The sequence below is a fragment of the Amblyomma maculatum genome, chromosome 3, assembly GCF_055883805.1.
Source record: "Amblyomma maculatum isolate TAMU_Amacu chromosome 3, ASM5588380v1, whole genome shotgun sequence".
Taxonomy (NCBI): Eukaryota; Metazoa; Arthropoda; class Arachnida; order Ixodida; family Ixodidae; genus Amblyomma; species Amblyomma maculatum.
In genome coordinates this window covers 70,676,243-70,699,094 of record NC_139346.1, presented here as the reverse complement: position 1 = coordinate 70,699,094, position 22,852 = coordinate 70,676,243, and the positions used below count along the sequence as shown (strand labels likewise).

General features: G+C 42.5%; 1 protein-coding gene across 1 annotated transcript; it reads left to right on the top strand.

Annotated features, from left to right (window-relative positions):
- Nucleotides 1-204: 204 nt before the first annotated feature.
- Nucleotides 205-22,563, top strand: LOC146194951 (monocarboxylate transporter 12-B-like). Its single transcript, XM_084596683.1, has 7 exons — nucleotides 205-430; nucleotides 652-1,054; nucleotides 5,834-5,879; nucleotides 8,959-9,211; nucleotides 14,039-14,182; nucleotides 19,535-20,386; nucleotides 21,891-22,563. The coding sequence occupies exons 1-7, from the start codon at nucleotides 205-207 to the stop codon at nucleotides 22,379-22,381; spliced, it is 2,415 nt and encodes an 804-aa protein (XP_084452809.1). The 3' UTR covers nucleotides 22,382-22,563.
- The last annotated feature ends 289 nt before the right edge of the window (nucleotides 22,564-22,852 follow it).

Sequence of the window (22,852 nt, the reverse complement as noted above, 5' to 3'; positions counted from 1 at the left end):
AGAAAGATGGCCAATTTATTACATGGTCGTGCTACGACGCTGTGTTTGCTGCCGACAGCAAGAACAATGGAGCGCTTCGAACCTGCCCCAAGCTCACTTACAATCATGTAAACCTATCCAATATGCTGAAGATGATAGTAAAGCTGGCCACGTACCTCTTCAGTAACTCTGTTGCCAAAGGAATAATGTTTTCTGCCCGCAGAGATGCGCCAAGGCTGGCTAATGCGGAACCGACAGCCAAGTTCACACTTTTTTTTGAATGACCTGTTCTACGCTCTAAACCGCCGCTACCCTGAAGAAGGCATTCGACTAGGATGCAGAGATTTCACTACTCTCCAGACTGTATGTGAGTGGCTGTACTCATGGGAACAAGAGGTCATAAACGATGGCATTCCAAAAGACCTCTTTCTGACCCAGTCGGCTGCCGAAGGTTTGCGCGTTACGCTGAAATCTGTCCTACATCTTTCTAGATACCTTCTACAAGACCGCGGTTTAAGTTATTTGCTGTCAGCCAAAATGAATCAGGATCCGTTAGAATGCTTCTTCGGTATCATCAGACAAGCGGGAGGACAAAATGAACATCCGACCTTTCCCACATTCTTGCAGCCCTCTCGCATGATATGCATGTATTCTTTTCTAAAACCTCCACAGTTTGGAAACTGTACAGCGTCAGAGAAGGGCCAGACTGCTGTTGTCACTCTGGCGGATATAAAGGAGACATACAGAAGTTCGGAGGAGCAGCGGCTGATAAACTGCAGGAATTGAATCGGAAGCTTAATGGGCTAATTGACGAAGGCATCTTGGACTGTGAAGACGTTTTGGAGCTAGACGACTGCGATGCAGCGGTTCAAGACTGCATCGTTTACTACGTTACTGGCTTTTTCTCAAGAAAGCTTGCAAATGAGACCTCTTGCACGGATTGTAAGCAGGCGCTTGAAGGAACAAAAGGGGTCGCAAATGTTCCTGAAGCCGAGCTGGTGAATCTCAAAACAAAGGGCAGGCTGACGTCCCCTAACATGCATCTTTTTGACCTTTTCAAGTACCGCGAGGAGAGGTTTTGAAAAATATGCGAGTGACAGGAACGTGTTCGATAAGACCATTGATGCTGTGCTGGAAAATTTCCAGTTTATATTTCCATGCAGTCTTCATAAAGAAGACATGCTTGCGAAACGGCTGCACTATTATCTGTGCCTACGCATGCGTCAATATTGCAGGCAATTGAAGAGTGAGAAGGAAAATAAGAGCCAGGATTTGCGAAAGGTAGGGATGAGGGCAATGGTGTTGAAAATTACTTTCTCGCGTTTATTTTTCTTCACCTTCGTTTGCCACATTAAGAAGACCTTTTGCGACTTGTGCTTGTTTCAGAAATGTTAAAGTTGTATGAATAAATTACTAACGTGACATTCATGCGCTGAAGCGACTTGTGATCTGCTTTTTTTTTTTTTGGGGGGGGGGGGTAGGAATTTAATTTATATGTTCGTAAAAGGGCGGTAAGACTGGTTGGGTGGGTCCCTGTATCCTGTATTTCTCCGGTATCGGCATGAGGTCGGTTCCTTAGACAGTGCACTGTTCGACATATAACTAGTAGAGTTAAGCGGTAACTGCACGAGGCGACAGTTCCTGGCGATCCGTCGAGCGATGCCGCCGTCAACGTCTGTCGTTGCCGTTGGTGCACACCGCACGGAGAGACGGGACTTGGTGACAGAAAGGCGCGTTTTCAGCGCTGCTTTGTATCCGCCGACCCGCCGTTCGATCATGGGGAGTGCAGTTGCGCCATATCCCGTTCATTGCTAACACTAAACAGCGTGAAGTACGGTAAAAAACCAATAGAACTTTTTGTAACGCGTAGCGTTAAAACAAAAAAGGTCACAGTGCAGCAATGCGATACTACACTGCGATGCCGACTTGCATTCCAAGCCCTGACCTTCTCCTGCTCCTTTACAAGCTTAAAAATCTATTTGTTTCTTTACTACCCTACTGAGGTTTTACTGAATTGTAACGATGCGCTCGTATATGCAAGGGTCAGACGAAGTGTGCGTCTTCGGATTCTTCACTCAAATCGAACTAGTAAAACAAGCTGCACTTATAAAAAAAAAGCCGGGATGGAAGTTCAGTACCCTAAAGCCTTCTGCGATTGGCTACCTCGCTAGCTGCTCCCAGGGGACACGTGAAACTTTCTAAAAACACAGAACTTGAGCGACAGCGACGAGCGTCAATGCTTTGGCGCTCTCCAGCCTCTCACGCGCGACGCCGTCGAGCGGCATGCGGTCGCGAATTCTCGCCTCATGTGGTTGGAGCTTAAGTGTGAAGCGTGCAATGCGACACAAAATGTGGTGCTTTATTAAAACGCGTGCCGCCAACGCCGTGTCAGCTTTACCTTCTTGAGCAGCAGTTATGTTGGTTTTGACGCTCTGCTTTAACCTAACTAAAATTATTCTTGTATATAAAGTGTTATTTACATGCCCAAAGCAAAATATCAGAGGAGAAAGTTTTAAGGAGCATACTGACGCAGCGAGGCCAAATGCATGCCGACAGTACAGTGGCCCGACAGCACCCATAGCGCCGACGTGGCACGGCCGTTCGCGGAGCGGGCCACAGTTGCTCGCGCCATCTGTCGGCAGCCCTCAGAAGTAGAATTCTTCGGCAGAGGGCTGGACGCGGCCGTTGTCTCACCTAAACTACCCTTACACCGTGGGTAGCGGAGATGACAGTCATGTAGCGCTTATTGAAGATCCGTCACCGTAGTAGGCGGCAGCGCTTGTCGAATGTAATCAAGTGCTGCGTGAAAAAACTAGTATCATAGTAATTTTTGGATCTAGTGGCCGATAGTTTATGGATGTGCGATATCTGATGAAGATTAAAAGAAATCATTTTAATTGTTTAATTGTTGGCGAATATAAAAAATTATAAAAATCAGAAAAATGGTGCGCAAAAATGTCAAAATTTCGGGTCGAAAATCCAATACTTGAAGCTGTAAATTAGAACAAAATGAGTAATTTTGCAATTGCTTGCATGAAAGTCAACACTTTCTGAAGTGTAGCGTTTGCTAGGCTAGTTGGTCGGTTGCGATTAAAAATACAGCGGAAATGAAGTAGCTCAAAGGAGGGAAAGGAACAACGTTCTTTACTGCCATTTCTTCTTCTCGCTTTTGGGCTACTTCCTTCGCGCTGAAGTCGTTTGATATTAATCTCTGCTCAAGACGAGTATGAGTGTGTAAAATAAATTAAGACAAAAATTGAAAAAAAAAACAACGTCATTCGTGTGTGTGAAACACTGTCGCGTCATAACCTTAGCGTCGGAGCTCACGTGCCCCCCCCCCCTTTTTTATTTTTGTCTTGCTCTTAGAGAAAAGTCAAACGGGGCGAGTGGGAAGTGATACCATTTGATGTGCGTTTTATCTTAATATAATGTGTTGAGCTTTGCTGAGCCCCATTTTCCCTCTGAACTAAAATGTTAGTCTTCTAAAAGGGCGTATGTTCAGAACCGCGTAGAATCGACAAAGATCTTTTCTCGCAGGCTGAAAATCATTGCGTGCATTTCGTCTAGTGCTTGTGATCGTATTCGTAGCACAAAGCGCGGTGAACCGCTGCTTGAAAAAGACCGTGGAGAAAGGCGGTGTGTTTGTCCCTCCTCCGTCATTTACTCAGAATTTGAAATATACAATAATGTTGTACTCAAATCGCAAAATAATCTGTTGGTCAGAAACATCGCACATGAATGTCCAAGATTAGTTGGAACTCAAGTGACAGACTTTGGCATGTATGTTACCTTGTGTTCCGCACGTGCAACAGGACAGCCGTTGTGTCTTACTTGCTTATCGGACGAAATACAAAACAAAAAACTTAGAGTGAAGATTTGTGACATAGATATTGCACATGAACTCATTTTTAGCAGCAGTGACTTTAAATTATTTACCCACCAACCAACTGGATTCCAAGGGGAAGCAAGCGTAGCAGGGAGCAGTAGAAAATTTAGCTGGGTGGATGAGGTTGAGAAGTTCGCAGTGATCAAATGAATGCAGCTAGCACAGGACCGTGTTAGCTGGAGGCATACGGGGGAAGTCTTCACCCTGCAGAGGGTATACTGCGGCTTATAAGAATGATTCCTTACAAAAATGGGTTCTGAAACTCCATTGCCGGACTATTTATCACCTTTTGAATCTACTCAATTTCGATAGACATCCAACCCCAGTTGAGCGCAGTCTTCACACAGACAAAATTTTCGTTGTGTTCTACACATTATAATTTCTCTCGCATTATACCTATAGGCTTTTTGTTGACAATTTTTCAAAATTATGAAGTAATTAATGTATGCTGTTTGTGCTGACTCCTGTTTTAAGTGGTTCTTGGCGCCAATGATAACATGTAGCGACTTCGTTATGCTCCTTTGATCTCGCTTGTAATTATCGATTGGCCAGATTACGCAATGTAATATAGGAGCAGCATGTAAATGTGTGCACGCTCATGTTTTATAAAAGTGCTTGGACATTTTTAGCATTAACGGTGGACACTAACTCATGCTTTGCAACAAAGCAGCGAAAACATGGAAATGAAAACTTCGTGGTGGCTAAGGCTATACTCAAAATTATTGCAAATCATCGCTAAATACTAATCAAAACTCGTAATAGATCATCTTCTGCATGTCGCAAAAGGAAACTTTAATGCTAGGACAAGTATATTTTATATTATCATCAAACAAGTTGAGTGAGTAATTATATTAATGAACACCTAATCTAATCAAAACTAATCAAAACTCGTAATAGATCATCTTCTGCATGTCGCAAAAGGAAACTTTAATGCTAGGACAAGTATATTTTATATTATCATCAAACAAGTTGAGTGAGTCATTATATTAACGAACACCATACTGGATTTAACCTACTATTTAGTGCAGGACAAAGCTTCACAAACCCATTTGCAAAGTTCCCTACATGCTTCATTCGCTAACATTCTGTAGAAGCTTAGGTGCTTTGCCCGTACCTTGTTGCCGCAAAATGAGGTGCAGTCCGCACTTAAATCCACCAACGCCCTCTGTCTTTCGAAGGTTCTTTTGTTTTTCCTGTGTTAAAATTAACACCACGCTAAAATTAAGCCGCTTTAAGTATTGGGTTATTCTAATAATCATGGTTTGATCTCACGAAGGCTAGAGTGAACAAGCATAACAAAAATATTCACTGTATTTGAAGAAAGAACAGGATTTCGTGCGTTTTTCTTTGGCGACTATTTTTTCAAACATTCATTCGGCCGCCTTGCCTTGTCACCTTCCGCACTCTCTCCGTGCCCCGCGGATGGCGCAAGCAAGTCCGGAAGGGTAGGGGTCTCTTCCTGTTTGTCGGAGGAGGACTCTCGACTGCTTTTCTGCCTATGCATTATCCGTCGGGTCTCCTCAACGGACAGCCTTGGCTTCAGCACGGTCAGATCGGCGCCGTGGCAGCAGCTTCCTTTTTTCCCTGAAATGAAACTGTTTTTCTGCGCTTTATTTCTGCATGTGTTTTCTTTGCACGGCGACGCGGGTAAGCGTGAATGCGGGCGGTTGGTCAGTTGGCGCTTTCTCGCAACCTTGGCCGCATGCTGCACTGTGAGCGCAACACCGGCCCTATGTAGGTTCTTTGGTGGACATTATAACGAAGTTTGTTTTGTGCAAATATTTGCGCGAAGTGAGGTCAGACCCGCACGCATTTAACTCTTTTGAGGTCTCTGTTGTTGGACTGCAGCCTCTGAGCAGAGAGAACGTGTTTAAGAAGCACAAACATAGCAGGCGTTTGGATTCAAGGCGAAAAGCGGCGGGGGCTGAGCTTTTGCATTTTGGTGAGTGTTTTGCTTCACCTTTTCAGGTTTATGCCAGTCTCGTGCAGAATGTGCTACGAGATACTGAAGCGCGTATGTACGTATTCCTGTCAGTCAAGCCACGCACGTAGGGAAAACAAAGAGGGGGGGGGGGGTAGGAGAGAAGGAGGTTTGTCGGCTACCGCTGGAGCCTGGGGAACGACAGTCATGGTGGCGACACTTTTTTTTCTTTTAAACGGTGACCATTTTCGACGGGTTGGTTGGCGCAGTGTTGTACTTTTTCGATACGATATTCACGCTACGACGGACACATAATCGAGATCATAGTATGCTTCAGTCACCCATTGCGGATTATCTGAATCTGTGCAGCTACATCATTTTATACTACATTTTTTCCCCACTGATTTCAGTGCCTATAGATAGTAATTTTGCTTGACTTTTTCTGAACAGTAATATTTACGACCTGCTTTCCCATTCATATTCGCAATTCGAAATTTGGCGGCGGCATCATTTGTTTATCAGAGAAAAATGAATCATAAGGTAATGTTGCCGAGTTGTGGAGGCAGCGGCGATGTCATCTAAGCAGTGAAAGACAATGCCAACTCATTTTACACAAGAAATGCAATTTCTTGGCCCATGACGTGGTGCAGCGCTCAGATGTCTCTGCTTTATTTTTCGGTTAGTATATATCGCACCTTAATTATGACTTCCATTGTTTATTTCAGTATACGCATGCGAAGAGTTCCCGGATGTATCAGCCTTTTACACAAAGAACAGCCTGGCGTCACACCTTGCGCATGAATTGAAATAAAGCGAATAAACAACCCAGCTCCTGTTATGGGTTCACCAATAATGCAATCCTTATTTCTTTTCTCACTAACGCGCATTTTAAATCTGTGTTCTCTTTCCAGTGCAGAAAACAGAAAATGATATATGATCAAAGGTTAGCCAGGAGCAGAAACGAGCTGGTTTACATTAATGCAAAAATAGAACAGCACATATCCTTGCTGAGATCAGTTAATATATTCTATGTCCTGCTGGACCAATAAAATTTAGCCAGGTCAGATTAGGTTACTAAGTGTTTACCTATAATGAGGCTTAAAAGAACGAAATCATTATTATTTATCTTTGAAGCCTCACTATACTCATCATTAACGACTGGTCGAGCAGAACATAGAATGTGGTGACTTATCGCAGCTGGGATATGTACGGTACTACATTTGCATTATTGCACACCCCCTTGTATCTGCTCCTGATAAACCGATGGTCGGGCACTATTTTCTATTGTTCAAAACTAGAAAAGTAACATAAAATCAAAATGCGTCACTTTGAGTTTGCGAAGCATTTCAGCCTGAAATGAACATACGTTTAGTAGTGCGGATTCGGCAAAGGCTCTTAAAAAACATGGGCCACTATTCGATAAGCGCTCAGCATGTGGTCAACACTGCATCTTCAAAGATGTCCATATTTGATAGAGGTTCAACACCGTATGTTAACATATCTGGTCCAAAATTTTACAAATGCAATATTCGCTTTTATAAGGGATCAGGAGGAAATATTTATGCTCATAGGCAAACAGTACAGTATGCAAAAATCCCCTGAAGAGCCCTCGAAAGCGTCATTATATTGCATAGAGATGGACATCCTGTCCTGATTGCGAAAATCATCAACGGCTTGACAACACAGCCGCGAACTGACGTGCGCGACTTGTTACAAATATGACTGTTAGATATGTGCCAGGGCACCATTAGCCCAATATTCAATAATATCTTTGAATGCCTGTGCAGAAATTTTATATTTTATATCTCAAATGTCGTCCAAAGCTACGTAAAAAAAAGTTTCACAACGACAACTAGTATGAAGGTATAAAGGAAACAACCGAAAAATCAGCTTTTCAGCTTAAATAATCCGACAAGCTGCGCATCGGAGAGACTGAATGACCACTTTAAAAGGAAGCTTTTCTTCTATTATACATTTCTTTGTCTTTCTTTTGTGTAGTGTTATACAACCGGTGGGAACAACAGCTACCCTTTCTTCTCATAAGTACCTATGTGGACATTTCACACTTTGTTCGATTTTGTTGAGCCGTTATCAGCTACTCAGCTTAGATAGTTCCAAGGTTTAGCATACGGCACGTTCAAAGTGCTGCCGTTAGCCTCACTAAGCTTACTCCTAATTATCCGAGTGGTGAGTGTACCCTTGAGCAACCATTTATTAATAAAATTTCTAAACATAATACAAACACACCATATTTTCGCCGCTCTATTTTACTAGGTAATTAATTGTCAGACAAGAGATGCCGCCGTCTACATGTGTCAAAGAGGATATCAACTACAGCGAAGACAGTACACAGTACTGAAATCGCGAAGCCTATTACATATTTTACTCCAGTGGAAACATTACCACAGCATCTGTAGAGTTCTAGTGTTTCTAGTAGTAATTCGTACTTTCTTACCTTGTAGTGATTCGCATTACCAAAGAGATGAACGTAAGAACCTATAATGGCTTCCGGTAAGCTCTGTTTCTGCGTTTGCAGAATATGCCCAGGCTCCACGCTACGATCGAATCTTGGGTCCGATTTCACTTCTTTTCTTACCCTTTATATACCCCTCCCCGACTTCATCAGCAGTTATTCAGGCATTTCCTGGTTAACCTACCTGTGTATTTTTCTTCACTTCTTTTCTTACCCTTTATATCCCCCTCCCCGACTTCATCAGCAGTTAATTCGGCATTTCCTGGTTAACCTACCTGTGTATTTTTCTTCGGACTCACCTTCCTCTCCATTTGCGATAGGTGTTTCACCACCGAGGTAGGAGACCCGAGTTCGGTCCTTGCCGCAGCGGCTGTAGTTTGAAGGCTGCGGAACACAAGGCGCACGTTTGAAGGTGGCGAAACATGAGGCGCCGGCGTACTAAGTTCTGTGCGTGCACGTGGAAGAAATGCAGGATCAAGGAATTACCTGCAAGCCCCACTACGAAGCCCTTGTATTCTAATCAGAGTTATGTCGTTAAAAACTATCAAACTAAATCTTTCTATCCTTCCATCACAGTCTCGAAACCAACCGCTTAAGCCAAGACAAGCATGTGGGCAAATCAATGTTTTTATTACGTCTTATGTATATCAAAGAGGCATAATTTTCGCTTCTAAATTCCTTGCATTTCTCATTTTCCAGCATGAACAGGCTCCAGAAGGGTGCGCGGAAGATGAAGCGGGTTCTTGCGATGACCCTCCTGAAGGCAATAAATCGAGAGAACTTCGCTCCAACTGGCACGTGATATTGATCGCAGCACTGATGGATTTCGGACAGTCGGCGGTGTTCCGATCATCAGGATTCATCTATGTGGCCCTCATGGACCACTTCGACGTGGACCACGGAACCGCATCTTGGCCGGTCAGTGTGCTGGGCACAATCGTAGATGCCGGAGGTAAGGTCACGTTTTTTGCTTGCGAACGTAAGCGCGCGAAGTCAGCAATGCGTGGATATCTTTTTATTTTAGTTTTGATTTCCGGTAAGCAGAGGTAAGGCTGCTAATTATTTCATTTTTAAATTTTATTTCCTGAAAAAAGAAGAGTACAAATTTGCATCTCTGTTTCATGGTAGTAGCATCAGTGAAAACAGAATGCCTACAGAAATTTCTGAAGGCTGGGGTACAAGGCTCACCGCCTCAATAGATTTGAGATTTTTTTTAAACGATGTCGCAAGGGCTAAACATTTTGACAGAATAAGTATAGAAGTACACAGGACATAAGTCACTTACGAGCTAGTTGGGTGAAGCAGTAAAATAAACCATTGTGTGCGATCATGCGGACAATTCTACAAGGAACCGGACGCAAATATTCAAGGCCAGAGTTGGTGGAAACGCAGTCACATAACATTAAATTCGTCAACTTCAGCGAAAACATGCGAGCCCAAAAGCAAGACCATGCGGAAGCAGGCATAATGATTACATCCACATTTCTTATATCCTGGCCCAGAGACCCGAACAGCAATGAAAATTTAATGAACTTTAAACTTTTTCCTATTTACATCCGCAAACCTTACTTAAATTCACTACGAACAATACTTTTCGGACTCTGGGTATCCTATGGATCAGAGTGGCCATGAATACTGTTTGTTCCGCTGTACGAAATTCGATAAATGCGTAAAGACAAATCTGTGTATCACATCTCCGTAGGCTCCTAGCTCAAGAGGAAATTGAGATAATGTGATATGTCTCTATAAAGCTAGAAGTCGCCTCTGGTAGCTTTAACAAGGCCTAGACAAGTGTTGCAGTTGTACCGTAGCAGCAAAGGCGAAAACTAGAAAGCGGGCTCGAACTGCTAAATTTATTAAACCTTATGAATGACCTTAAAAAAATTATTTATTAAGTGATATCTTTGTTTTTTATGCATCGAAAGGAGCGTGCTTTGAACTGCTTAAAGATAGAAAAAAATTCCTGTTTTTACACAACATGCTTGCTTTTATTCACAATATACATACAGGTAGGTAAACAGTGCTTTCAAAATTGAGCGCTTTCAACGTTCTCCTGAAATATTGGTGAACATACCGATAATGAAGTTATCTGCTGCCTTTTTAGTCATCAATTGGAACAAACATTGCAATGTTTGTCATTACAGCTACACTGTCTGCTGAAAATTAATTTGCCCAGCCTCAGATAAGCAATGTTTGATAGATTTCAACCACACAGAAGTGGGCCGCGTGGTAGTGATGTTGTAGCTGCGGCTTCCTCCATTTCGCAGTCAGAAAACTAAACTGTTAGCTTGAAGTGCACCTTTACGTTAAGGCCCTTAATTTAATACACATTATATGCTGTAATATACGGTGTAATTCAAAATACAGATAATGTTGATTTATAGCTATATATTTGCCTCCTGTGCAGTATGGGGTTTGTGGCCCTGAAACTAGTGATTCCTAGCCTGTCTGAGTCAAGCTTTGTGCCACTGATACAGCGAGTGTAATCCCATACCTTAAATTTTGAGTTACATGAATCTTGAACTGCGGACGGCAAGGTAGTTTTAGCCACCTATTTCCGCCAGAACTCTAAATAAATGCTCAATGATGAAATACCGCATTGTCGTACTACGTCCAAAATACTTACCACTCTGTCAAACGTAAGAACGACGCTATCGTGTTTAGAGATCTACAAAAAGAAATCCTATTTTCTGATGAGGGTTTCTTTTGTAGAGTTAGCGTGTTTGCGACGGGAGTCTAAGAGCCCGGTATAAAACATTATTATCTGCCCGCCGCACTCGCGGATCTCTAGGTTACGGCCTCTAAGCTTACAAACTCGTCAGTAATAATTGTTATTCCCAACTGTCATATGAAAGTGAGGGCTCCTGCTTTATTAAAGCCAATGCCGCGAATACACTTGGCCTTACGTTTGCGCGAGCATACTGGAAACAAATAAGTTGTCATTTTTTATTGTAGTACCGTCTCGGTGCCTACTCTACAGAAGTCCGCTTTTTATCGTGCTTTGCGTTGCACTAGATTTCTTCGGAACATCTTTTATTCGCCGTATGAAAAGCTCTCAGCGAAAGAAGGCAGCGTTATGACAATATGACACCGTGGTGCTGGAAGGTTGGGTTACGCCGGGTGCACCTTTGAGAAAGAAGTATTTACAACTACATGGGGAGTTGTTAACTGCGGTGGAGACGCTGTATGTGTGTCACTCCGGTTCTTTAAATCTTAAGAGTTGTGATAAAAGCATGGCTGCTGCTTCCTTTCACATAAGCCCAAAAATGTGACATTTCCGCGCACCTCAAAGCACGCGTTCAGACGCGGTATTCTAAGAACGCGTTTGTAGTTTCAGAAACCTAGTTTATATTCGCTTGTGTCAGGCGGCTTTTTTCCCACTTCTGTTCTCATTAATATACTGAAAATATCATGGGATTGCTTCTCTGCTTTTTCATAGATGCAGACATTCTTTATTTTAAACAAATAAGAAACAAATCAAAAATAAAAAATTGAAACGTTTATCCTTAACTATGCGTTCGTTACACGTCGTCTTATACCAAATTATGCCGAATCATAAAGAATGAGCCCCGCTTTGAATGGTGACATAGGGCTCTAATAATATCATTTATTTCACTCTTCGCAATGAAACCATACAAAGATACCGTTCATGCCTAATCTTTAGCCTGTGAGCATCATAACGGGCCTGAATAGCCTGTATAGTTTTGTTTTGCCTAAAGAATTACCCGCATGTTTTTCCGGTAAGTTTATTTATAAATGATCTACTACATTTTTCTTCCCCTTAGTCGTCCACGTGAAACTAATAGATTTGTCGACAAAGAAAACATGTAAGCGCTAATATAGAACAAGTTTCATGACTCACTTTTGATATTTTCCCCTTAAAACAAAGAACCTGCTTAGTACGAACAATATTATTACAAAATTTGTGCCAGACTTATGTGCTTTGTGTGAATTAGGAAGCAAGACAATTAACCATATATACTTGGATTGACTGACGGTTAGTTATGCACCTTTTATCCTAACTTCGGTGCTTGCAGATAGAGCATTACATTTTTAACTTCAAGAGAATTTAAGCATTTTAGCGGTAGGAGTAGATACCGTACGAACCGCTACTGCCTCGGTACTGGCATGGCCCTTTTTGACATTGCTTGCCTAATGAATTCTTTTTTAAGCCTAAATTTTTATATGCAAATGTGCAGGAAGATATTGGTTATCCTTGAATATATATTGGAAAATATTAGTATATTCAAGCTGACCAAAGGTGTATGAACATGAAAATTGCTCTACTGATATGATTATTAAATGACAAAATATTTTCTCGAATGTGCCTAATTGAGAGCGATTGCGCAGCGAATTGCGCAGAAAGTGCGAACATCTCGATGAAGTCACATGATGGCCTTAAATCATCAAACTATTATTTGTCCCCACCCTTACACCGGCCATAAACGTTTACTCATTCTTAAGAAGCTAATGAAGGCCATGAATCTCGAATGGACACTACAACGCAGCAAAAGCATTCTTTTCGCCGGCATGTTTATTCGAAATACAGGGTAACGGTACGTAGACCTCAATAATCAAATGTACACTTAAATTTAAAGTCTTCTTCTCTTCTACTTTTACGCTGAATGCTAACGAATACATGCTAGCTAGACAACATATGATAATGCCGTGCGGACCATATCCATACCATAAATAAGGTGATAGAAAAATTCTTGCGATATAACCAGCCCTAGAACATAGCATTTAGCTTCACAAATTAGAACGAAGATGACAGCGATTGTGGCTTTTGCAAATATATTACCGCCTTTATCAGACTGTGACCGCAAATAGAAGGAACAAACTGTGTCGTGTTAAATTTAGAGTTGGAAAAATTATGCTTTGCCATGTGCAATCATGTACAGGCACACGATGACGACCGCTGTCAATAGAGAGAGCCCAGCCGACTGTCCCTCCGATCAAATTTTACGCGCTTTATTAAAAGGAATGTTTATTTTTCAGCGCGGCACAACTCCCGTTCCCTTTCTCGGTGCACTTGTCATATTATGTTAAGTTAATCAGATAAGTAAACATGCATTGAAAAATATCTGTGATGTTTATTTGTTGTACACCCAGTTATACAGAGAAAAATTATCTTTGACGCAACCGCCGAAGAGTTGATTCAATCTACCCGGCCCGTGGTTCCGGCATGGGGATATTGGAGGGGAAACTGCCGGTGAAAAAACCGTTACTATACCCTCTCCTAGTCGCGTGGTATCAAGCCGGCGAGACCCGGCTTGCGCGCGAAGCTGCGCCTCTTTGTAGGGAACGAGATAATATGACGTCAAAGTCACACCTGCACTACACCGCCTCAAAGTCAAACGTTCGCCAAAGTTGATATTGGCAGACATGCAGTAGTAGAGCTTATGGGTAAAAAACGTAAATACGTGCTGCGAGGATCGACGATTGGCGCAAATACCGCAGCTTGCAGCTACGTACGTACTCTTTGTGAAAAGTTTAGGGCCCGAGGATTAGGGCATGTAGGGGTGCTCAATGGAAGTTCATTTCATTGGAAACTGTTGAACCTCGAATCTTGTTGTCTTCGGGAGATCTGGAACAATGGGAATGTAGTACGCGCCACGCCGTGTGGAGCTAAAGCACACCCCGGTGCTTCAAAATTTTGCCAAGTACTGTACATCACTTGATGCACAAGGACTGCTACTTGCAATAGTATCATAGATTCCAGGTCGCATCGCGGTGACACTGGTACAGCGTATTCTTATTGGGCAACCTTTATTCCTAGGCATCCTGGCTGGCCCGCTGTGTCAGTGGTTCGGCGCTGTCGTGACGCTGAGAGCCGGAGCACTCGTCACTGCGGTGGGAGTTATGGCATCCGCGTTTGTGCCAAACATCGCCTGGATGACAGTCACGCTTGGACTTATCCATGGTGAGATGAGCTTCAAGTGCAAAGTTGTGGAAATTCTATAATGAAAGGTGGATATGTAGAGCTTTACGGGCTTACACTTGTTGGTGGCGACGCAGTTAGTTCTTCACGGTGAACAATACAAATGTTTATATCTCAGGTCGCGAACAAGGCCTCTTTTAGAATATTCATATTTGTTCCCATGGACAAAGACTGCGTTTATGCAGCATGACACTACCTCAGGTAGCACAAAGTGGACTATGAAGGGGGGCCCCTTGTGGGTCCGATGTAGGCAATGCAGGACAGCCCCGGTGGGCTCAATGTGGGTGCTGCAAGAGGGGCTGACGTAGGCCTGAAGAGGGCTGTCGACAAAGCCCCGATGTGCCCCACTAGGGACCGATGCAGGCAGCCCTTGTGGGGCCGCCCACATTTTTTCCGCATCACCAAAAGGGCGCATCCCGCCAACTCCACACGATGGTCCTACATTGGACGGATTCGGGCAGCCGCTCTGGATGAACATTTATTATTTTTTTTTATTTCGGTTAGCCCCTCAGATAATGACATAGGACCGATGCGGGTTCTATAGCACAAGCCGCATTTGGGCTTGCCTACATTATTCTCATAGGGGTCCGACGCAGGAAATTGATGGAAAGCCCCTGTCCAAGTTTTCCCAATAATTATTTATGTACATAATAAGGTAATTATTTTATGCATGTCAGCCCTTTCTAAACAGCCACGATATTAAATTTTACTGTATTTCCATCATTAATCTAGCCTAAATGACTTCGTGTGCATCCTGGTCATTCTATGGAGATGTGTATTCTGAACAGTAATACTGTGCTGAGTGTTGCAGGCTATCCCCAGCAACCACATTAGGAGCAACAGCTAGCAATCAGTATGTTTTAGTATATTTAGCGCAATTTGCATAAGCGCGAGAACTAAAGTCACGTAACATTTCTAACCGACAAAACACGGCAACAACTGTTATACAAATCATCTATAATAGTATTATAGGGCCGCATCTAATATAAATAAAGGTTGGAAAGCATCATTACACAATTGCACGTACGCCTTCTAGCTCCATTGCAGCCGATGTGGGACCTACAGCGGTTTTGTGTGGTTAACCCCAATTGCGCTGAGTGTTATTTTTGAACCTAAAGCCCACTTGCGGTTGCGCGTGTCTTCAAATTCCCCACAAGGGACCGATTCTGGTATCATGCGGGCCGGCCCGCCTTCGAGCCCCATTACGGCCTTGTGTGGTCAGCCTCAATTGGGGTGGGCGTTGTTTTTGAAGCTAGAGCCCACATGCGGTTGCACATGCCTTCAAATTTTCCACAAGGGTACGTTGGTACCTTGCGGGCACGCCCTCCTTCCAGCCCCATTACAGCCTAGGTAGGACCTACAGCGGTTTAGCTAAGGCTGCCTCATTTGGGCTTCACAAAGGCTTGCCCAAATTGAGCTCTTATTCATATTTCACCTGCCCTGAAGTTACCTACAAGGGGCCGATTGGGGCAGCATGTGGGCATGTCCGTTGTTTTGCCCCACTACGGCCGATGTAGGCCCCACAAAGATTTTATGAGGGTGGTCTCCTTTCGGATCTATGAGGGCTTTCCCATAAAGAGCCCACGTTTAAGTTGGATTGCCCTTAAATATCCGACAAAGGACCCTTGCGCTCTGGATGCAGGAATGTGCTCTGCATTAGCCCGAGCAACGCCTCTATGGGACCCATGCAGAAGGAACAGGGGCAAGCCCAAATGGGGCTAGCCCACATTTGCCCCATTGGGGAACGATGCAGGTTTTATGGTCGATGCCCCAGCCCCATTTGCCTACATCGGACCTACTGGGGCCCCACATTCTGTGCTACCTGGGAGAGGCTGACTGAGAGCTTTGTCGAGCGTTCAAGCTAGAAATATTCTAATCAAACCAAATCAGTTTATTTGCCACCTATAAACTTATAGACTAAAGAGAAATGAGTGAAAAAGCTACCAATTGGCAGCTTGACTGCCCCGCAGCACCCAGTTTGGCACAGCGGCAGCATCCGTTACCAGCACACAAGCATCTAAAAAGAAGTATAACGCTTGTACAGTATAGCATTGCCATGCATTAAGCTCAGTCACCACTGAAAAATTCATACGAGAACAATCATATCCTAAATCGTATTGCAATCAAAACAAAAGAGGAAAGAAAGATAAAAACTCAGACACAATCCTCACAGAGGAAAACATTCAAGTGTCAAAAATAAAAATAAAAAAATGCATGTATTCAAGAACGTGTTACAGCACTCATGGAGATCACAAGTAGGTAGCAGTGCTGAATATTTCTTTGTGCTCCTTATACCTGCACGAGAATTGATCAACGCCATCCTATTCATACTTGTTTAGTAAAGACGGAGGTAGATACCAGAGCCATTATTTAACAAATTTAAACGAGCTGTGGGCACGAGCCAGGTCCTTTTGTCCTGTGCTTTATAAGCGCAGTCTCTTTTTTGTATTTTGACAATCCTATCCAAGTTGTTGATATTGTTTTTGTTCCCGTTTTTAACTTTCAAGCTTAACCGATATTTGCAAAGGTTGAAGATTTCAATTATTTTTGAAGCACGAAAAAGGCGCGCCCTGAGCGCTGCCTAAAGGGTATTGTATATATGACGCATATATTTCTTTTGCAGTAGGTGAATCGTCTGTAGGGTAGAACGTGGTGCCGTTTACCTGACGAAATGCCAGTAGTTAAGATGAGAGCAAAGCCGTGCGCTGTATGATAACCGTTTCATCTGTATAGCGAGTAGAGATCGCATACGGTCTATAATTTCAGTAAACTAAGCTGCATTTTGTGATGCATGATTGACATGACCATCCCACGACATAATCAATGCAAATATCACCCCAGGACATTTTATATGGGTGACAATATCAATTGTACTGTTTTTGGGCAGAATATTTAGGATAGGTGAGACGCACCTATTTTTTTGCTAGAAAGATTACTGCTATTACTGCTTTTGTTTTCTTATCATTAATCCGCATGGAATTACCATTGGATCAGTGATGTAATTATTTAATTTAGTGTTACAAAAACAAATTATTTTTTTCAAATAAGACCCTGAAAAGAAGAGGCTTACATAGTCAGCATATATTACATATTTTGCTGTTGTGTATATATTAACAACATCGTTGAGATATACATTGAACTGCAATGCTCTAAAATGCTCACCGGTGGCATTCGAAAATCTAGAGAATTAATTTCATAAGTTTCGTTGTTTATCCAAACAACTTGTTCTCGATGGGACAGATATGAGTGAAATAGTTGCAGAGGTAGTCTATGGACGCCGTATGTTTCAGGTTTTTGGAGCAAGATATTGTGATTTATAAGGTCAAAGGCTTTCAAGAAATCCACAAACACACCAACCACGAATGCCTCATTCTCGAACTGAGATACAATATATTCTTCTTGCTCAAGCAGTGCCAGTTCTGTTGATTTATAATTAAAAATACATATTGGAATGCTGTTGAAAGTGCCAAACATTATAGCCTCAAGTTTAAGAGTTTCTCGAACGTGCTTCAAAAAATAGGCAGAATGAATACAGGGCTGCAGTTGCTGAAGTCGCTCCTGTCACCTTTCTTATACAAGACACTAACCTTCGCTATCTGCATTTTATCTGAAAAAACTCGGGGGATCAAACCAATGTTAAAAAGATCAACGAGAATCGGTGCGATGACATCGGCTGGGTGCATGAAGTGCTGTATCTAAATTCCATCGATATCACAGCGGGCAGAATTGCTTGTGTTTTTAGTAGATCTGTCACTTCTGCTTTTGTAGGATGAAAGAAAAGTGACCTGTTGTTTATAGCATGCACACATTTGACCTCTTCAGCTTTTACTCTATTCGAACCCATATTTGTAAAGAAGTCATTAAATGCATTAGCTACTTAACATGTGTCTTTCACGTATGCTGCATATTATACATTTAAATGTTGTACAAAAGTAAAAAAAAAACGCCAAATCAACTGCCTGAAAGGCTAGTGAACGCATCACTGGCGCTAAGGTTTTAATTTATTATATATACATGTCAATATTACTTACTATATTGATTGAAACGTTTTAACGTAAAAACTTTGTGCATTTCAATTGAGAAAATAATAAGCTATCAAGTGAAAAAAATAAATTTCTTTAAACGTTTTCCGCGACATCGATTTCTGTCAGGCTTTTTTTTTATTTGTAGCTTAACTAATTCAGTCTTGGTCAATGGCAGGGACAGTAAAGACTTTAATATGCTGAGAGTATCCGTTGCGCGCTTCTGCATTTTAGCATTTAAGCAAGATGATGCAATAGTTCTTAATTTTGCAGTTAGGGAATTACAAGGGTGCTAGGGTAGAATAGTTTGAACCGTCTGAGAACAGTTATAGAAGCACGTACTAGATGTTTATGCAAAGAGCACGTGAATCAGAAATTCATAACTACTCCTTCTCGCGAAAACAGGCACCCATGAATATTTCGAATAAACAACCCTTTTCGTAGTAGATCAAATTATAGTCCCAAATTGGAGTTTTGAAGCATTCTAATATGGCTGATTTTTTATAAGTATGACCGTATTATACTGATATTTCGAAACCTAGCCTAAGGCTATACGCAAGTAATAGTAGGGCGAACTTGATCAGTATTTTTACTTGAGTATTGATTGGCGTTTACGTTTATGTGCCTGCCGCCTCAATCACGTTTTCATTTCGCTTTAGAGGCGTTTGCTTTTGGATAGCCATGTTTTTAGCGAAACAAAATATTTGCACTGCCATGCTGAAACGGCTGTTCACTTTTCTTTTATGAAATACGCTCTTCAAATAAAAATAAGCAATGATAGTCCCAAGAGGCATCTGCTACAAGATGCAAGAACCGACGAATGAAGGCAGTGTACTTGAATAGAACGAGTTTCTCAGTCAAGACCATCGCATACTGCATTCACATTGCACTTAAACTTTAGCTTGAAAGTGCAGATCATCTGTTATGCGCCTAAAAAGACCCATCAGTTGTTAAGGCATGCATGTACCTGTCAAAATATTGGACCGCGCTCCCCTTTTATTGGGTCCAACATGAGAGTGTTCTAAAAACATTTGGCATTACCCTTATATTGGAACGTATATATAAAAAATGGTCATTGTCGCATCATACAATAAATAAGACATAATCAGACACTTGAATATGTTCAATATAAGAAGAATACTGCTATCGTTTATGCATTGAATCGGTTCTGTGCGCATATACGTTAGCTACCGGAGAATGTATTCCACCATAAACGACCTAGAAATTACTTAAATATCACCTTTAGCTGGCGCGAAAACTACCTTTTCGGAAGATTAGTCCTCTTACACTGGGTGGCTCGACATCCACGCAGGTGCTGGAGCCGGCACCGTCAGCATGACGATGCAAGTTTTCCTCAGCATGTGCTTCGAGGAGTATCGTGGAACGGCCCACGGAATCATGTTCATGGGTTCGATACTATCGTCACTAACAGTGCCGTCAGTCCTCTTCTTGCTCGAGACTTCTTTTGGATTCGACGGCTGCCTTTTGATCTTTGGCGGACTGCTTTTACATCTCGTCCCAATCAGCTTCCTGCTGCGCGATAGGCGACCTACCGTTACCTGCGGACGGTTTGGCAAGAAGAGGAAAAGTTCAGACGGCGACCGCGACGTGACCCTAAATATTGAAAATGATGGAAGCATCAAGCACGGTTCTTCTTCCGGCTCACCGAGCATCAAACAAACACCGAGCGTGCTGGAAAGCGCGAGTGTTGTTCTGCGCCTTCCAATGTTTTACGTAATTTTGGTGACTTGGACTGTGATGTGCTACAATGAAGACATATTTCTCACAACGATCGTGGACTTTGCCGTTGACAGAGGTGTCTCGAAGAATTTGGCCGTGCCTCTGCTTTCGTATTTATCTCTCACGGACGCCATAGGACGCATCGGCCTCCCACTGCTTGCGGATCGCAAGATCGTTCGACGAAGCACACTGGTGGGATGGAATGCGATTCTCACGGCAGCCTCCATAACGATTCTACCTCAAGCCAATTCGTATGCATTTTTAGTAATCGCCACCCTACTTACGGCATGCTTCAATGGATGCGGAATGACAATGCACGGCGTGCTGATGGCGGATTATATTGGAATGGATCACCTGGCAGTGGGTTACGCTGTAGCTGGGATTCTCGTCGTCCCGCTCTTGCTCATCAAACCTGTCCTGATTGGTAAGAAGGCAGTTTATAGTAGTTTAGAAGGATGCGTCAAACAAAATGTTTTTTTTTTTGGGGGGGGGGGCGTGGTTGACTATTAAACCGAAAATCCCTGCTGCACTCGAATATGTCATAAACTGCGGGAATGACGATGAGGAATTCGAGCAGTTTCCGCCATTTAACTCAGTGAACACCCCGTCACGTTCAGAAGTTATATTTTTTTTCATTGCAGCACGCTAAATGTCCATTTATTAGCATAAGAACTAAAACAATAATTTGATATAGAGCCACGGTGTTTTTTTTTTCAACTTTCCTATACAGTCACATCTTGTACTGCTTCCGCTTTTCTTGTATTAAAGTTGCTGCACCGTGTGGGCTTCTTTCCGAAGAAGACAATGTTAATAAGAAAACAACGTCAGATCTTTCACACGAAGTTGGTTTGCCGAGAAAAGTAAAAGTGACCCCCCCCCCCCCCCCGCACGTTTAAATAAAAATACCTGTTTTATTTCCGATTGTTTTGCACAGTCTGACAATTGGTAGCTTCAGCAGTCCAACTAAAACAAAAAAACCAAACTTCATTATTGAAAAGAAATCCTCTCAGCTGCTCCCACGGACTAAATTTTGGCCACTGAGCAAAATGTGTTTTGCAAATAACCCATTGTGTATGAAAAAGCAGATTTAATAATGTTGACAAACCTGTCCACTTAGACAACTCTTTTTTAGCCGGTGCTATTTGGTTGCACAGCAAAAAAAGAAAATGATTGAAATCGCCGCTTACAAGTGTTATTGGCAGTTATAGCGTTGCAAAAAAAGGGACTTACTCTAGCACTTTCAGAGCTGCTTTAGAGGCAGACCAAGCTCAACTATCGCAATGAACGCCTCAAAAAACGGCTACGAAGATCTTACGCTGTTTAAGAAAAACGCAGTTTAGTTATTTATCTTGTAACTTTGCAGGATGTCTCTCGTGAAGATCAGAACCTATGTGTATATGTTTCCTTACCAAGGTGAAAAGCCTGCAAATCTCAACATTATTTTTATGCCGGGATAAAGGAATACTAAATATTTGAGACCTATCTCAAGATATCTAATAAACACGGATAAAATAACTGGCACATGAAAACAAAAAAAAAAGCTGCTGGCACGATAGTGCACGACCGCCTCATGACCCCTCCAACACACTAGAAATGTGTGCACATAAATGAAAGTGGAATGCCGCTTATCCTACAGTCTTAGTTTACTAGGCTCTTCTCGTGCTAGTCCACTCGTCGAAGCGCTATCTCTTTCATATTCGTGTGCAAGCTGTATGTTTGCGTTTCATTCAGGGCTTTAGTGCGGTATAAGTAAAAAAGATGACGGGGGGCGTGTCATGTTTTTACCTGCTTTGGTCATGAGCAAATCGACACTTTACTATCTGCTACATATACAAAAGGTCATGACAGTGCTGCAATTAAAACTCAAGCTATAAACGTAAGTTCGGCTACTTCGCGTATTAAATGCATTGTTTCCGACATCTGCGCAGGTTATTTCAGAGACATTCTCGGATCCTACGACGACTTGTACAGGATGCTTGGAGCAATGCAGGTTGTTCTTTTCCTAATGTGGCTGGTCATTTCTTACCAAGAACGTCGACGAAAGTGTTCGTGGAGCACTCCTGCAAAAGAGAAGGAAAGCACTGACGAGCCGAAAGATACATTCAGCATGTCAAACACTGAAAATTTCTTTCGTCAACCTACGCCTTCTCGCAAGGCTTCATCGCAAATACACTGCAACGGCACGGCGACGCCATCGAAAGTCAATAATATAGACTCCGCTTGGATTATAAGGAAACGTTTGGAACCCGCAGTGCACCTAGAGCAAAATAGTGCTCGGGGCCGGTTCGTAGAAACCAGTGATAGATTAATACTACCAAATACTGGCAACAAACGGCAGCCGGTGTACACAGCAGGATTGTCAAACTACGGAAGCGTGGTTGATTTTAATGGCGATAGGAAGATCGTTGCCGGTTCCTGAGGCAGTATGGAGTTGGAGGCTCGCTCGGGGCTTTTCCATCCGTTTCACGTACCAGAACAGCAATATCACTACATTGTAGGTACACATCACTTTTCCGTAAGTGTATGCATGCACCGTGATAATTTGTTTACTTTGAATTTTTATACTAGATATTTCCTATGGACGATGTGTATATTCGAGAAAATAAATATGCCTTTGAAAACCATTTCATAGAATATCCAGCCTAGTTTTTTTTTTCTCTATAGCTGAAGATTTTGTTTTTGTAAACACATTTCGCATCTCCGCCTTCTACCAATTTCGTGTGCATAGGAACAACCCTTCTGTAATTTGTAAACTCTCCTCGTTGTAGTAAGGAGCATACGGCACTCGCTGAAATAGAAACGGCTTAATTTCGGCCTGAGAGGCAACATAACACAACATACACCCGTGACTAAAAAAGTGCCAATTCATTTAATTTGAAACTCACGTGAT